The sequence below is a fragment of the Podarcis liolepis genome (genome assembly GCF_965112155.1).
Source record: "Podarcis liolepis genome assembly, chromosome: 7".
NCBI classification, from domain to species: Eukaryota; Metazoa; Chordata; class Lepidosauria; order Squamata; family Lacertidae; genus Podarcis; species Podarcis liolepis.
In genome coordinates, this window is record NC_139561.1 from 18743620 (window position 1) to 18760952 (window position 17333).

A 17333-nucleotide genomic window follows, 5' to 3' on the forward strand; every position below is an offset into this window, starting at 1 on the left:
CTCTCCCCCCACCCTCCTATCCCTTTGGAAACGGAAGGCCTCCGAAAGGGGTTTGTTTTTTAATTTCCAAACCAGACAATTCCTCTTTTGTTTCCTGTTATTAATTCTATTTATTTACCGTAAAAGTTTTCTGAGGGTGGTGGCAGGTGGTTGTTTTTCTGAGTGGAGGAAGCAGGGCAAGCGTGGGGGAGGACAGGATATACCTGAAGTTTTGAGCCAGGATCTTTGATTCCATGCTTCCAGCACCCTTGAATGCCACTGCTCTGGAATATTTATTTTTTTAAAGTGCATAATTCTTTTGTTAAGTTGGGGCAGGGGAGAATAATTATGCACCCAACAGATATATTTTTCCCCTTTTACATGATAAATGCTACTTTGGCTAGATTAATTGTGCCCCCCGTAGCCAGCTGCATCTGCAGTCTGGGTATCCTCAAAGCCAGCCTTCGGTGTCCTGTTGCGTGATGAGTTTTCGAGGCATCCCTGTTTTCTTCCCCTGAGCTCTGAGCGTGAGATCCAGCCAGGGCACAGAACCCCCCAGAAAGGACAATGTGACTTTGTCTGATGTTCTTTCTCTCTCTCTCTCTCTCTCTCTCTCTCTCTCTCTCTCTCTCTGCCTCTCTGCCTCTCTGCCTTCCCTTGTCCATCCATCCCAGAAAGCTTTTTATTTCCTTCTCTCATCAGGATTTCAGTTGTTATTTTAGCACATTATCGAGCTGGACTGTGCCACTGTGTATTTTCAGCTCTTCTTTACATCTGTCAAAGCACCTGCTGATTTGGATTGTTGGGGGGGGTTGTTCTTCAAAGAAGGAAACTTGCAGAATTTGGCGAGTTTTTTCTTTCTTTCATAAACTGTATATACTGTTATACAAACACACACACCAAAAAGCACTCAAAGCGGTTTTGTTTTGTTTATTGACTGTGGATAAAACCTGACTGTAGCCCCAGAGAGCACCAGGAACTCATTCTGCAGAAGTGGGCTCCAGGATCTGATCTTGAACCCTCTTCAGATTTCTCCCAGCAGCTTAATACTGCTTCCCAAATAACTGACAACCAAGGAGAAGAATTCCCTTTTGTAGTGAGGGAACCACTCATTATTAGACCTTAAAACAAGGAGCATCACTGCTCTGGGAACCGGTATAGAGAGGCAGGGACCTACTTAACAACTGCCAGAGGTCTCCTTCCCCAGCCTAGTGGCCCGTGTGTTTGTGCTGGCTGAGGCTGATGGAGGTTGTACTCCAAAATGTCTCGTTGTAGAAGGCTTCCCTTGCAGGTACACAGTTGTTATAGGATTTGGACCTGGGCTTCCTTTGCTCGACTTGACTCCACTCCCCAAGCCTGTTCTTTTCTGTTACTTTTTAGGACAAACCACAACTCATTTGTGGGATAATCTCAGACGAACTCAGGATTTATCTCCTAACATACTGCACCTCCTTTCTCCCCACAGATGTCTCAGACCAACCCCAACCTCGGCAACCTTCTTGGCTTGAAGGTGGAGGCTGACGGCAGCCCTCTGGGAGCTTCAGGTGATGCCACGCAATACCTGGGCAAGACAGTGAAGGCTCTTGTCCAGGAGAAACTCTCTGAGCCCTGGAAGATGTACTTGCGCAGGTGAGGGCAGGTTCTGAGTCAGGTTAGGTGGTGTAAAGGGGATTGGTATGATACCAACATTACCCACTTAAAAACCGTTCGGGAATTTTGTGGCACTCCCCGCTGAGGCTGGGCATCTCTGCTCCCTGTTGCATGTACAGAGCCTAGTAAAGACCTCCTTATTTCAGCAGACATTTGGAGATGGTTGTAGTGAAGCGGTATATAAATTGTCAAAATAATTACATAAGGCTGCCTGTGTTCCTGCAGCAGTTCAAGATGGCTGTCACCACCTCAGCCCTGTCTCTGTTGCATTTAGATGCTTGAGCAGCACAGGTTGCACAATGTCACAGACACCATAAATCTAAATTATCATGAGTTCCAAGGCTGTAATCATTTACATTTTATTTTACCATATTTAACAATCAAGTGGCTCACAAATACAGCCAGAAGCGGTATCATTCATTCATTCATTTAAAAAAAAGTTTATATGCCGCTGTACCATAAAAATGTATCACAGCTGTTTACAATGAACATGAAAACAAAAAACCAAGCAATAAAATCATAAAAAGTTTAAAACAAGTGAAAAGTGAAAAGAAATTAAAAAGGAGCCTCACCAATGGTCGAGCTGGAATATAATGGTTCAGGCGATTTCTGCGGGATCTTGCTTTAAAAAAGTAAGGCACTACATAAAAACTAGGGGAAAACCAATATATCTGAAAGAGGAGTTGAAACAGATAAAATGAATTGCTATTAAAGCCTAAAATAGAACAGGCTTTTCCTGGTGTCTTCAAGGAAGGCACCAAGTTAGTATATCTGTGGAGGGAACTGTGCAATGAAGGAGCCACCACTGAAGAGGCCTTTTTAGCTGTGGCCTGATTTATTAAGGTGTGGCGCCCAGTGAAGGATGTCAGCATACAATCTCACTTGAGAGCTAGGTTCAGATGGGAGCAGGCAGCCCTCCTGATGCCCAGAAATAAGGGGGGGGCAATTTATGGCAAGCCTGCAACCCTCCAATGTTGTTAGACTCCAACTCCCATCAGCCACAGTCAGCATAGCTGGTGGTCAAGGATGATGGGAATTAGAGTCTGACAACATTGGGAGGGCCCCAGATTGCATCCCTAGACGCAAGGCTCATGGGAGCTGGGAGCCCCATCCGGAAAGGAAGCTCCCTGCAGTGTCTCTGCATGAGTAGCTGCTCTGGCTTTTATTAAGACTGATGAAAACGGGGATGATGGGGCACCTGTGGCCCTTCCAACTTTTGTTAGGGCTGCAGCTCCCACCAGCCAGCATGGCCCGTGGTCAGGGATGTGGGAGTTGGGAGTTGGAGTCCAACTACATCTGGAGCGATGCATATTCTTCATCCCTAGTTTATGGACTTAGCAATCAAAACCAGCACTATGAATTGAGCCTGGGTCCTACTGTGTGTTCTGTGCACGTCACTCCTTAGCAGGTCTCTCTCCCCTGAATCAGTGTTGTTGCCCCGATTCTTTCTGCAGGCTCCATTCCCCTGATGATTTCTCTGCCCTCGTTCTGGGGCTCCCAGCTCCTCCCAGACTAGCATAATTTGTAAATTTCATTAACTTGGCTGTTTACTCCCTTTTCCCAGATTACTAATCAAGACATTAAATAAATTCAGACCAAGCCGGTCTCTTTCCCGGCAGGACTCATTGCACGCACACGCACACACACCCAAAAAACCCTTAGCGGCAGTCATTTGTCATTCTCCTTTGTTTATGATCCTTCAGCCTGTTTGTGCCCCAGAAGCTGTTACTTGCACCCCAGCCAGTTTGAGAACATATGAGAGATGCTATCAAAATGCTTTTACTTAGGAGACGGATTCATTGCCTCCCTCCTTCCACTCAGTTTATAACTATGTTTTTCTAAAAAGTAATCCAGCTTGTCCGGAGAGAGGTTGCACTCTTCTAGAATCCCAAAGCTGTTCTCAGCATTCCTTTGATCTTCTAGGTGTTGAATATCTTTTCCGTAGAGATATGCCGCATTAATGAACACCTTGCTACCCCCCAAAACAATTCTTAGAAAAATTGTGGGGGCCGGTGCTCCCCCTCCCCAGATTTTCAAACCACCAACACGTCTGCTCTCTTCAGACAGTGCCAGATTTGATAGAGAAAGACATTTACAGATGTCTTTCATCCTGAAAGGCAAACTATCTAGCTATCTGTTAGTACTGGATAAACTAGCAAGAGCTTTCATTCAGATAAAAAAGGACCATAGCATCAAACACTAATGTTGCTCTACTGAAAATGTCAATTTAAAGAAAAGAAAATCTTTGCCTTGTACAACAGTAACGGTCCTTGAACTATTTAAAGCCATTTTGGTGTGGTGTGTTACCAATAATATTTGGAACACTTCAACCCTTCTTTTCTTGAAATTGGTTCAAAGCAGTCAAAGACTCCACCTTTCCAAATGTGATAGAGAAGAGTGTATCAGAAGTGGCCTTTCTTTTCAAAGTGCCAGTGTCCACTGACTACATTTCAGTTATCTCATGAGTAAAAGAAACAGTTTCCTTCTTTCAGGATCTCCCCCTGCCCTAAAAAAGGACACCTTCATCAGTGTTATTTTCAATATGTAAATGTATTTAAATTCAACCGATTCAAAGCCAAACAGTTAATTAAAACATTGACATTCCTATGGAATGATATCCTGATTTCCTCCTGCTCTAGTGAATTTCCCCCCTTTTGTCGCGCTGTATCTGTTTGATCAGCCAAGCCATTATGTTTAGGCGTGTGTAAGCTCGTGTCCTTGTCTCCCTGGTTCAAAGCCGACTGAGAAGTCTAGCTAAGCAAACGTAACTGGCAGCTGTGGAAGAGCCCTTTTTGGCAGGTATGCCTTGCTCCCAATATGTGGGAAAGCATCAAAGAGGCCACCAGCTTTTGCTGGTTCAGTCCCCACCATCTCCAGCTAGGGATGGAAAAAGCACCTGCTTGAAACTCTGGAGGGTCATAGAATCAAGAGAGTTGGAAGGGACCCTGAGGATCATATAGTCCAACCCCCTGCAGTAATATGCAGCTGTCCCTTACGGGGATCGAACCTGCAGCCTTGGCATTACAGACAGCTGAGGTAGATGGACCAGCGGTCTTGCTCAGAATAAGGCATTTCTCTCTGTTAAGGTATATATATGTGTGTCTCATTTTGACAGATTTGGTACCAAGGACTTCTGCGATGCTCAGTGTGACTTTCTTCATAAAGTGCATTTCCACTGTGTGGTGGAAGAATGTGGAGCCCTCTTCAGCACCTTGGATGGAGCCATCAAGCACGCCAAGTAAGGGGATGAGCCAAGACACAATGAATTCCAATGCAAACACACACAATACTTACAATTGCTCACGATTAAAAGGCTGGAGAGCCAACCCCTGGGGTTACAGGAGCTGTGTGTGGCCTTGGCAGGATTTGGAAAGATGGTCATGGGTGAACACAGTTGTTGACCCACACAGTTCACCCTGCAATCCCACCTGCCCTGATTTGAGATTTCATGGGGGGAAAGTAATTGTGTTGGCCTTCCTTTTGCTATCTGGAACTTTGTTTTGGTTGGGAACATGGCACACTTCCTCCCTTTGCCTGGTGAGTGCAGCACACTGGCTAAGAGTCCTGAGCTGTTCATCAGTTTGAATCTCGCCTCTGACACAGTAATCATAACTGTGGTTAAGCTCAGTTAGTTTGAAGCAGGCGACAGTGTCAGTTTGGAACAAACAACAAATTGCAGTTAATCTAAACCAGAAGGTGGAAACGCCTGAATTCCTCCTTGCCAACTGCGCTGGAGGAGATGAGGGGGCTAAGTGAGTGAACTCAAGGTTCATCTAGGGGAACCTTTGACTTTCTAGATGCTGCTGCACTCCAACGTCCATCAGCCCATCCAATGATCACGGATGATGGTTGCTGGAATCCAGCAACATCTGGAGAACTGAAGGTTCTCCCATGCCTATTCTAAACTGCTTTAGAATGGCTTCTGAAGGCAGCTGCCGTGTTTTGTCTTTGGGTTTCACATGGCTCGGGATTTTGGGACATAAATAAAAAGGGTGATTTAAGAACTTGGGGCTGAGTTAAACTAAGTTGCACTCAGAGGAGACCCATTGAAATTAATGAAATGAAGTTACGTTCCTTAGCATCACTGGGTCTACTCTGAGTAGGACCGGGCTTGCATACAACCCTTTTTATCTACTCCGTGGTAATGACTTCCACACTTTGGAAACATGGGTTTGGTGCACTAATCAGAATGGGAGGTGAGGTGTGGGCTGCAAAGCAATTTTTATGTATAAAGTGTATGAGCCTAATGTTAACTGCTTTCTCCCCACTTGCCATAGTTTCCACTTCCGAACAGATGGCGGAGCTGTGAAAGGAAGCTCTGAATTCTCTTTCCCAACCGTTGCTGAGACCAAGACTTCCTTAGCCCCTTCGTCACCCTCGGCTTCTTCTTCCGCTGCCCTGGCCAACACCTCTGCCCCGGATGTGCCCGCCCCGAGCTCGGTGACTGTGCCCTCCACTCCCACCCTCCTGGCCTGGAAACAACTGGCTTCCACCATCTCTCAGATCCCCACATCAGTGCCTAACCTGGCCACGTCCCCCTTGACGACAACTTCCCTCGAGAACGCCAAGCCTCAGGTCAAACCTGGCTTCCTCCAGTTCCAGGAGAAGTGAGTGACTTCAGTTAAAGGGGAGAATGGAGGGCTGGGGGAGGCATACCATTTTCCCCAAGAGTGATTTTCTTTCAAAGAGCATATCCTTGCTGCTCCCCTTCCACAACCATAGTGTAATCCCAGCTCTGCTCCCTCTCGTTTAAAGCCAGGATACTTCTGGGTCTCTGCAGGTAGCAATGACACTACAGTGGTACCTCGGGTTACAAACACCTCAAGTTACAAACACTTCGGGTTATAGACTCTGCTAACCCGCAAGTAGTACCTCGGGTTAAGAACTTTGCCTCAGGATGAGAACAGGAATTGCACGGTGGTGGCACAGCAGCAGCAGGAAGCCCCATTTGCCAAAGTGGTATCTCAGGTTAAGAACAGTTTCAGGTTAAAAACCGACCTCCGGAACGAATTAAGTTCATAACCAGAGGTACCACTTTTGCTCCCACAAGAAGCAGTGATGGCCACAAACCTACATAGCTTTAAAAGACAAATTCATGGAGGAGAAAAAGGCTGTTAGTGGCTAATAGCCCTGATGGTTTTGCTATACTTCCAGTGCTGGAGCAGTATGCTTCTGAAAACTGCAGGAGTGGGGAGTGCTCTGGCACTCTGGTCTTGTTTATGGGCTTCCCATTGGGGCATTTGGCTGCCTGCTGTAAGAAGATGCTAGACTAGATGGGCCACTGGCCTGATCCAGCTGCCGAGCTCTTCTTAAGCTCTGTGTTCTTCTCTTCCTTCTCTTGCCTGGCTTTAAATGGGTTCTAGGACAAATTAGGGATTGGAGCATAGGAAGCTGTTTTGTCCCAATGGATCCATCTAGCTTAGTATAATCTACTCAGACTGGCAGTAGCTCTCCAAGGTCTCCGGCCAAGTGGGATGTTTCCTGCCACTTGCTCACCTGAACCTTTTTGCTTGAGTTCCCAGGGATTGAACCTGGGACCTTCTGCATACAAAGCAGATGTACAACCACTGAGCTAGGTGACCATCCCCTTGAAGGGAAGAGATTTGAAAGGCCAGGATGGAGCATCTTGGTCATCTTAGTCGCGGGGGTTGGGGGACCCTGGTTTCTAATAGCGATGATGCAATTAGAAGGGAGTTCAGGGAATGCTGTCCAGAAACTTATTCTTCCTCTTTCTAATAAAAAATCCCCAGTGATCCATGCCTGGCAACAGATTGCAAGTATGCCAACAAATTCCACTTCCACTGTCTGTTTGGGAACTGCAAGTATGTGTGCAAAACCTCCGGAAAGGCCGAATCCCACTGCCTCGACCACATCAACCCAAACAACAACCTCGTGAATGTGCGAGACCAGTTTGCTTATTACTCCCTGCAATGTCTCTGTCCTAACCAGGTAAGGGAGAAAGGCTGGGAGGTGATGGGACAACAGCGGGTGGGGGAGCCAAGGCAGGAGCTTGGAGCCCACTGGTGTCATGCTCTGACTACACCCACTGAAATGAATAAACATGACTGACTTAGGTCCATTAACTTCAGAAGGTCTACTCTGAGTAAAGTTTTGTTGGTTGCATCCCAGAGAAGCAGAATGGGGACAATGCCCCATTGTGTGTGCCACCCACCAAATTACAACTGCACTGCAGGCTTAGCCTAGTTTAGCCTTCATGCCACATCCTCCAGCTAAGGATTCGTCCACACTTCTGCTTGTCCCATGCTTTCTAGGCATGGTCCAAGCAATTTTGCGATTGCCCCACTGCTTTTCCCAGGAAAAACCCATTGTTTACAGCTGAATTAGAACAAACAGCAATCCGCAGAAAACACAATCTACATGGATAAATACGTGCATTTCATAAGGGTCTGAGAAAAAAATTCTACTGGGACATTCCTACCACCAGACCTCACGCTAACTTGGTTGGGTTTTGTTCTGAGTTAGGGTTGCTGTTTGTGTTGTATGCTGACCTTGCTTGCCCTCATTTTCTCCTTCCAGCACTGTGAGTTCCGAATGCGAGGGCATTACCACTGTCTTCGCCCTGGCTGCTTTTTTGTGACCAACATCACCACCAAACTCCCCTGGCACGTGAAGAAGCATGAGAAGGCAGAGCGCAGAGCAGCCAACGGCTTCAAGTACTTCACCAAGAGGGAAGAGTGCGGCAGGCTAGGTAAGTCTCTCTCCTCTGGTGTAACATGGTGTTGGGGCAGGATCTTTCACCAGTTGGCAACAGCAAAAAGTCTGACACTGGATCTAAAACTCACAAGGAAGTGTGCATACAATTGCACTCAGTCACTCTTGGCCATTTCCTCCATAAAGATTGTTTTTTTCCACCAGGTTATCTTCCTCCTCCTTTGATAACGGATTCTGTTCCCTTTCCCCCAAGCAGTGGGAAGTTCCCAGCCACCTTTGCAGGATCTGTTTCCTGTAGAGGAAAGAAAGTGGGAAACTAGTGACGTGCAGTGGCAAGCATACAGGTAGTTAGGCCTGGGAAGAGCCCCTTCTCACTAGCCTTTTTATTTTATATCACACCTCAAAATGGTATGATTGTCCACCACACATGGAGAGCCAGTGTGGTGTAGTGGTTAAGAGCGGTAGTCTCATAATCTGGGGAACTGGGTCCGCTTCCGTGCTCCTCCACATGCAGCTGCTGGGTGACCTTGAGCCAGTCACACTTCTCTGAAGTCTCTCAGCCCCACTCCCCTCACAGAGTGTTTGTTGTGGGGGAGGAAGGGAAAGGAGAATGTTAGCCGCTTTGAGACTCCTTAAAGAGAGCGAAAGGCAGGATATCAAATCCAAACTCTTCTTCTTGTCCCAACATCCCTGTGAGGTAGGGTAGACCGACTGATACCGGGTCAGCCAATGAATGTCATGGCTGAGTGAGGATTTAAAGGTAGGTTTCTGCACCTCCTTGTCCAGCTCTCCAATTGCTACAACTGCACCATCTCCCTAGCCTTTCACACAACCAGAACTGAGTGCACTTCTATTCCAAGCCAAATCGCCTACTTTCTGTGTGGGTAGGCAGACAAACAGGTTTGAAAAAGTTCCTTTGATCAGTGGGTCCTGCTCTAAGTAGTTAAGAATGCAAGTGGGGAAGGCAACCTACAGCTGTTTCTAACATATACAACCCCAGTAGCAACTCCCCAGCAAGGCGAGATGTCTCTGCTCACCCTGGTTGCAGGAGAAGAGTCACGGGGAGCAAACACCTGCTCTGCTCACCTTAGAAATTTGAGTGTGATGGAAGAACACTGAAATCTCCCAGTAGTCCTTTTTGCACGATACCCCTTGGCTTGAGGAGTACATTTTTTGATACTCCTTGCCAGATCTGCCTAGCAAAAGCCAAAGGGTAAATATTTCCCAATGGTGGTAGTGGCAGGGTAAGGGGGAGAATCCTCCCATTCTCTCTTCTGGCATCTACCGTCGCTTCGGCGCTGGAGGCAAGCACATTGCCTCTTTCGATGCCAACCATCCAGGCACATCAAAGCGCCTGATAGGCGGCAGGGGTGTGTGTGGTTGGCAGATCCGCTTGCCAGACTTATTAGGGCCATGCCAAAAACAATTACGAAATTGTAAACACCTCCCCCTCCTTTCCTCCAGCTGCTACGGCAAACAAAAGTGAACCCTCCTGGGCTAAACCCACACACGGTTGGCTCCTTCTGCAGACTATGAGCAGAGGCACCCAGCACTCAGCCCCACTGGCTCAGCTGCTGAACTGCAACCAGAAGGGATTGTGCCAATAGGGGTGCAACCAGTTCTAAGTTGCTTATTTATCTGCAAAATTCAACAGCCATCCCATATAGAAACCAGCTTTCTGCCCTCAGTAATCCAAATGACAGGACCAGTTTTTAGGGCACCAGTGATAGCTGGGACCTGGGTGTTTGCACTTCTTAGTTTAACTGGTGCTGAGGTCTAGCAGGGTCATAGGTGTGTGTGGAAGTGGTGGAGACCCTTTCCAGAAGGCCTACAATGGGGGTGGCCCTCCAGGTGTTTGTTGCTGGACTCCAGCTTCCATCAGCACCAGCCAGCATGGCCAATGGTCAGGGATGGCTGTATGTGTTGTGTGTGGACACAGGTTCTAAATCCCTGTCTGAACAGCCAATAACACCCACCCACCTCAAACCAGCCAACTTTCTGGTTTTGCAGTCAAAGATTCCATGCAGGACTGGCCTAGACTGAACACATGCATATGGCGGCTCTAGTCTCAGAAACAGATTCTGGAGGCTTCTTGTTTGACAGATAGTTTTTTGTAAGCAGCAGGGGCTTCTTCAGGCAGCCACCTTTCCTCTACGCAGATGGTCCAAGGAGGTGGGGAGATAAATTTTGCTTCTAAGTCATTCTTTGTAGGCAGGGGAAGAGTCTCCTTTGGCTTTTGAAACTGGCAACCCCCTCTTTTCTCCACCAGCTGTACCTGCACCTCTCACCCCAGAGAAGTGTTTAGCCCCATGTTGTCTGGGGCACCATGTATTCGCTGGAGTCCTGGAGAACAAACAAGCCATGGCCTTCTTTGTGTCCCTGGCTGCCTCCCCGCTGCCCCCCTGAACACAACTGATTCTATTGATGGGGATAAAAATAGCCAATATGCGCGCGCACACAGACACGACAAAACAAAACAGCCAACGTTCAAAGCGAGAGCAGGAGAGATCTCTTCCTATTCGGTTGTGGGTTTTTGTGGGTTTTTTACTTCATAAAGAATTCATGTTGGAGAGGCAGCGAGGCCTGTGGTAACCTGGGCAACGGCAAACAACACCGTCAGTCTGCCCCTTACCTGGGTCTTGGCTTACGAATGTCAAGCGGCTTGGCGGTTGCCGCTGTTTGCTCAACCGGTGCTGTTCCAGGGGATGGCTGGGGCCAGACAAAGCCGCCCAATGATACATGACACTCGGCTGCCCCAGCAACGGGCAAGCCTTCACCTGCCTGCGGCCGATACAGTTTCAGTCCTGCCAGCACTGTTTGTTCTTCTTCCTGAAAGGAGAACAGGGTGGCGGGTTGATAGAGACAGAACAGGGGGGCGCTGGGTGATGGGAGGGGGGAGTTCTACAGGGTGAGAGAATAATATTTAAACAAATACCAAACTTGGCAGAGACATAAAACAGTGCCACTTTCTTAAGAACATACAGTTTGCTCAATTCACTGGCTGAATTTGGCAAGGAGCAGGCGTTGTGGTGGGGGACATTTATGGATGCGCTGAGGAAGAAAAGAGGTTCTTCATGATGTGTTTGGATTTGTGTGCACAATATTGTTGGTGAACATGGACTGTTCGTGATGCTTTTCAAGCATGCAAAGTGATGCACCCAAATATTCCTCAAACAAGGCCAAGAGCCTGTTTCAGTTCGATAGTCGTGAGCTTCTGGGCAAGCAGAACAATGTTTTTTTCTAAACAGGTGTTGAACAGACTGAGCTCTGGCACCATCCTCTGAATCATCACTATCACTTGCCCACTGGCCATGCTACCTCTGGGGCTGATGGGAGTTGGAGTCCAACATTACAGCCAGAGGGCCACCCGCATCTAAACCCCCAAAGAAAAAGGAGAAATCAGGGCTGCCATCCCGTTAAAAGAATCTTACCAAGTTACTCAGTTAACTGATTAAACTTACACAAATCTGTTCTGAAACAAACGAAACAAAATGTGTTTCTTTTGCTTTTGTTAATGCACGAGGCATTAACTTAGGAGATGCATAGCCCCTTCTGCCAGCTGCAATTTTCATAACTACTTGCATTTAAAAACTGGGCTTCAAAAAAATGTTGTCCAATTAATTTGGACACATTTTTAGTCTATCAACATGGTTTTTAATGGATTGAGCTAGCCAATTAATAAATTAAATGTTGCAGCCTTACTTAGTTAATTACATAGAAAAATTAGGACACCAAAAGGGCTTCACATACATTATCTCACTCATCTTTCCCCCAGATGTTGCTGGAATACATCTCCCATCCTCTCTGGCCATTGGCTGTGCTGCTTGCTGGGGCTGATGGGAGTTGGAGTCCCACCACCACCTATGAGGACAAAGGTTCCCCATTATTACTCTAGAGCCATGTAGCCCTTCTCTCTCCTTGCTCGTTTGAGACTTCTCCCACCACCGCCTTTGGCAAAGCAGAAAGGATTCAACCAGCACTCACGATGAGTGGCCCTATAAACCTTTTAGGTGACACAAGACCTCCTCCACACTGACCCCCTTGCCAGCCAGGCTTTGTGCCATGTGCACTGATTGGACTAGGTGAGGAAAGTAGGGGAAGGACATCCTTCCATCTTAATCAGATGTGGGGAAACTCTGGCTGCCAGATGTTGCTGGCCTACAGCTCTCACCATCCCTGACCATTAGCCATGCTTGCTGGGACTGTTGGGCATTGTAAGTTAGTTCAGCAACATCTGGAGAGTCACAGGTTACCTGTGTAGACAATTAATAAAGTAACACCCCCCCCCTTTCTCACCTGGGTCAGAAGCCTATGCTACTAGTTTAAAACAAGTTCTTTTTCCTGACCCCTTTTCAGCAAGAGAATCCTTTCTGCCTTGTTCTCCCACATTAGGAAGTATTTAACACACAAGTTTGGGGATGCGGAAGAGCCAGCAGTCAGTCCCAATTGCTGCACTCTCTCAGAGATCAAATAGGACAGCAGCCATTGCCAAGCCCCCTGCCCACTCCTGGCCACTGTTAACTTACGAGGTTTGCATCTGTTTTGCATTCCCTCTCTCCCAGGTTGCAAGTACAACCAAGTGAACAGCCATTTCCATTGCATCCGTGAAGGCTGCCAGTTCTCCTTCCTCCTGAAGCATCAGATGACATCCCATGCCAGGAAGCACATGAGGAGGATGCTGGGGAAGAACTTCGACCGTGTTCCCACTCAGGTGACTCCTCCTGCAGAGTGGCTATAAATATGCTTAGAAACCACTAAGCTATGGCACTTCCCCACGTAAGAAGTTGCTATATCATGTCAGACTATTCAGCTCAGAACTGACTGGCAGCAGCTCTTTGGGCAGGAGCTTTTTCCAGGCACACCTGAAGTTACCAGGAATTAGGATCTTCTACATGCCAGGCAGATGCTTTACCGCTGAGCTACAGCCCTTCCCTATGTGAATTGTCCAGGACAAGATGTGAAAGCAGAATCTTCAAAATTCCTCGCAGCTCCTGATCTTTGCTCTAAAATCTGCATTCACATTCAGTTCTACCATTGTATTACTTCTGCAAATATTCAAAAAGCATTCCAGTTATGTTAGAAAACGCGACATTAGAATCACCCCCCTATATTATCCCCCTTTGCTCTTATTTTAAAACAACTGCATTGGTTGCCAGTTTGTTCCCAGGCCCAGCTGAAAGTGTTCTCGCTTGTGTTAAAAGTCTTAAATGACTCAGGCCCCAAATGTCTGAGAAACCACTTCCTTCCCTACAGTTGAGCAGAGGGTGACCTTTTAGTCATTCCATTGCCCTCAGAAACTTGGCAGGGGGTTGCCACCCCTAAGTTGTAGACTTTCCTGCCCACAGAGGTGCATATTGCACTGGCACTACACAGATTTCAGCGAATGCTGTGAACACTCTGCTCTGGCCTTTGACAACTGAGGTGTCTGTTTTCAGGACCCACCCTGTTCCTGTAACTTTCCTCTGTTTTAACAGTTTTTAATTCTGAAATTTAAAGTGCTGTAACCCACCCCAGGACCTGCTGGTGAAGGGCAGGTGGCAAATGTAGTAGTAGTGGTAGTAGTAGTAATATAATGCAGAATCAAAAGATCCCCTCCCCCCAGCACATCTTCATGCACATGCTGCCTCTGCCATAGTCGCAGCTGCTAAATTCAGCAAGTTCAACACAGCCCAATGCTGATGCCAAGATTAACACTCCCAGGCCCAGGCTCTGGCGGCATCCTCTGCATATATACACAGAATTCACAATGCTAGCATTAACACCCTTTAGGCAGGTGATCTATATGATGCCGGCCTGATTGTGCTAGCCAACATGACCTAACACCAAACAGATGTCCACTTGGAACCCAACTACTGTTATTGGTGTAGAAGTCAAACACACCCCTCCCAATATCGCATTTCTCGCTGCAGGTTATTGGACACACTCCAAGGAACGAAAACCTCCCCCAAGTCAGCAGCATGGCTCCCAGCCCAGCCTCATCAGGGACTCCTGCTTCCTTCCAGGGACCCCAAAGTATGATGGATACCGAGACAGATGAGTACATTGACTACACAGGATGCAGCCCTGGTGGCATCTCCTCTGAGTCCTCCAATATGGACCGCAGCTGCTCCAGCACGCCAGTGGGCAACGAAAGCACTTCAGCCGGTAAGTGACACTGGGAGGAAATGGTTTATTGGTGACGCTTCGCTTCTGAGCAGCCTAAAAGTTGCATCCCTTGGGTGCTCTCTTGCACAAGCTGCGCCAAATTCTCCTCCTGCCAGGCGGGATCTCCTCTCCGCCTGTGACACAGCAAGAGAAATCACTGTGTCATCTAAAAGAGCCCCTTTGACATCACCATTCCTGGTTTGTGAAAGTATTTTTATTCTGATCCAGAATGGGCTGTGCAGCTCATACCTTGCTAAAATAATTCCTGATGGAAATAAAGGCATCAGTACTTGCTCACTTAAAATCTCCCCACCACCGCCCCAGTGATCAAACAAATTGAACTTTACACAGTTGCCCTTTGGGGAGATTATTATACTGTGATCCAGGTTTTGGGGGGAAATTCTAGCACCTGTCACCAATCTAAGCAAGTGTGTCAGGGCTTGGGGTTATCAGGGGGACACATCAGTGAGGTTGGCTGGCACACCCCACAATTTCATCAAGGAGCATTAACCTAAAAAGATGCCTCAGAGTATCCCCATAATAGCCATTTTTAAAAGTAACTGTTCCCCACACCACAGTTCAAGTTGATGGCCTTTGCTTGGGGCAGCCTGCTGGGGCTGGTGGAAATGCATTACTAAAAAACACCGGTCAATATCAGGGCGGCAAGTAAATGTTAATCACAACCACTCCACAAACAGGGCAGGGCATAGCACTAAGGAAACAGCCATACTCCTCTTTAAATTGCACCACTGCTCATCACACCTCTCCAGGATGACTGTGCTTGACTGTAGCCAGCCTGCCACAAACCAGATGGGGAGGGCTGGCAGTAAAACTGCAGTCCCTCTTTTGATACTCACAGGGCCCTCTGCCACCTCTTGCTCTTCCCTGTTGGTCTCTGGGCATGCTCACTCCATCACTGCTGTCCATCACTCTCCCCATCTCCTCTGTCAGTGGTTCCATTCTTGTACGTGTGAACGTGCTCTCCATTTTCATTGTACTGCTTACACTCTTGGGTTCTCATTTTGGTTCTATTTTTTTCTTTTCTTTTCCTTCTGTTCTGTTTTCCTCCCCTGCTATTTTTTTCTTTCTTTCCACATTTCTCCAGGCTGCCTGGCTGCTGCTGCTGCTCCTCCTCCTGCTGCTGGTGATGACGTTACCCAAAATGCACCACAACCACCACCTCTGCCTCCATCTTTCTCACAAGCCCTGCTCAGGTCTCCCCTTCCTTCCCTCCCGTATCTCTTCTCTCCATCTTGTGTCTCATACTCTCTGCTAAGTGCCACTCTGGGATCCAGCAGGGGCCTTGTCTTGCCCACCGCCAGCTCAACAGGGTTTTCACCCATCATTGCCGCCCCAACTCCAGTCAAAAGCGATGTCCCTCTAGTGCAGGATGCGGCAGGTAAAAAACCATTCTACACTTTCTCTCATACTTTTACAGCCCCACCCACCACATCCTACCCAAAAGGCTCCACCTCCCTGTCCTTCCACTAAAGTCCTAGCGATGACAAACTGATGCTCAAAATGACACCTACAGTTATTGGATTGCCATTTTTTTATATATAAAAATCAATTTACAGAAGACCAATTTTTGATTGCAATAGTAGGTAAGACGAGGGGAGGTTAACCTACAGGCCACAGAGAAATCCACCTCAGCACAAAAAGTGATTTCTTTAAAAAAGGAACATTTGTTCATATTTGTGTGTGTGTGTGTGTATTTCTAGTTACTGATTGATCCTCTGCCCTTCTGATCACAAACGGTTTCCTGTGCCGCCCAATGTGAGCGGCTAATAGCAAAGGGGTTTTATGACAGTTAAATAACCACTTTGATATGCAGCCCCCAAAGACTTGATGGTGGGTCAGTGTGGCCTTTGGCCCTTAAAAGCTTAGCCACTCTTGGACTAGGCAACTAGTCTCATTTTCAGAAATGATTTGCACATGAACAGGTGTTTAGCATGCTACCTGAATATACTCATCAACTCCCACCACAGCAGCAACCTCAGGACTCAGATCTGGCTCACCCAATCACCATCTCTCTACAGTCATGGTGGCCCAAATAGGGTAGAGAGCCTAGAAATCTGAAATGTTTATTCAGCCCTGGTTAAGAATGCTGCCAGCTCCTAAACATTGGGTGCTGTCCCATGAGAATTTGACCCCAGTGATGTGGTCTCCTAAATTTATCCCTTGTGAAAACCCCTTTTCACTCTTTGGGTTGGGCATAAATATTCTCTCCTATGCAAACTGTTTGTAAGGGACAGGCTTCCCAATGTGCTGCTCTTGCCCAGGAGACTACACAGCCCATTCTGGACTTGCCCCTTACCACTTCTGGGAGGAGCAAGATGGGGTCAGTGCAGGCTGAAGGTCTGTGTATTCATGGCCCAGGAGAGTTGTTGGAGCAACATTAGATGTATGTGGTTGTTGGTTTTATAGGCATAATTAGTTCATTTTATTGTGTTTCATTTAAGTCACCCTTACTTACTAGCTTGTTCCTAAAAAATGCAAGGAGAGAAATCTCATTAAAGCAGTGCTGGGGAACTTGTGTCACTGGACTCCAATTCCCATCACCCCCAGGCAACATGGTCAGGGATTATGGGAGTTGGAATCCAACAACATCTGGAGGGCTGCATGTCTGACTTTGAGTGAGTGAAACAGTAAACTTATATCAGATGACAGACGAGTTGCTCATTGCTCTCCATGTCACATGCAAGTTCCAGGTAAAACATCTTTTTAAAAAAAAGAGAGAGGGAGGGAATAGTGTTGAGCCCGTGGTTTATTAACATGGTCTGGTCCTGGCTTGCGGCTACTGCTCCTTTGATGTAGTGAGAGTACAAATATTTAGGTACGAGAGTGGAGTCACAAAGCACTCTCTCACAGATAAAGTGCCAAAGGAA

General features: G+C 47.2%; 1 protein-coding gene and 1 long non-coding RNA gene across 13 annotated transcripts in view; one reads left to right on the top strand and one right to left on the bottom strand.

Moving 5' to 3' along the window:
* Positions 1 to 17333, top strand: part of CASZ1 (castor zinc finger 1) — a 443166-nt gene that overhangs the window by 422456 nt on the left and 3377 nt on the right. For 7 of the 12 annotated variants that reach the window (XM_083512761.1, XM_083512760.1, XM_083512759.1 and 4 more), the window contains 8 exons: positions 1445 to 1608; positions 4745 to 4867; positions 5907 to 6236; positions 7380 to 7578; positions 8167 to 8338; positions 12864 to 13012; positions 14211 to 14445; positions 15551 to 15844. In XM_083512761.1, the coding sequence (XP_083368887.1) occupies positions 1445 to 1608; positions 4745 to 4867; positions 5907 to 6236; positions 7380 to 7578; positions 8167 to 8338; positions 12864 to 13012; positions 14211 to 14445; positions 15551 to 15844 (1666 nt within the window). The remainder of the gene's footprint in view (positions 1 to 1444; positions 1609 to 4744; positions 4868 to 5906; positions 6237 to 7379; positions 7579 to 8166; positions 8339 to 12863; positions 13013 to 14210; positions 14446 to 15550; positions 15845 to 17333) is intronic. The other 5 variants (XM_083512756.1, XM_083512766.1, XM_083512757.1 and 2 more) reach the window with 3 other exon arrangements.
* Positions 8005 to 12957, bottom strand: LOC310711444. The gene is made up of 4 exons (XR_014528438.1): positions 12828 to 12957; positions 12052 to 12162; positions 10934 to 11130; positions 8005 to 8593 (listed from the first exon to the last, which is right to left on the bottom strand). It is a non-coding gene; the product is annotated as an uncharacterized lncRNA (long non-coding RNA).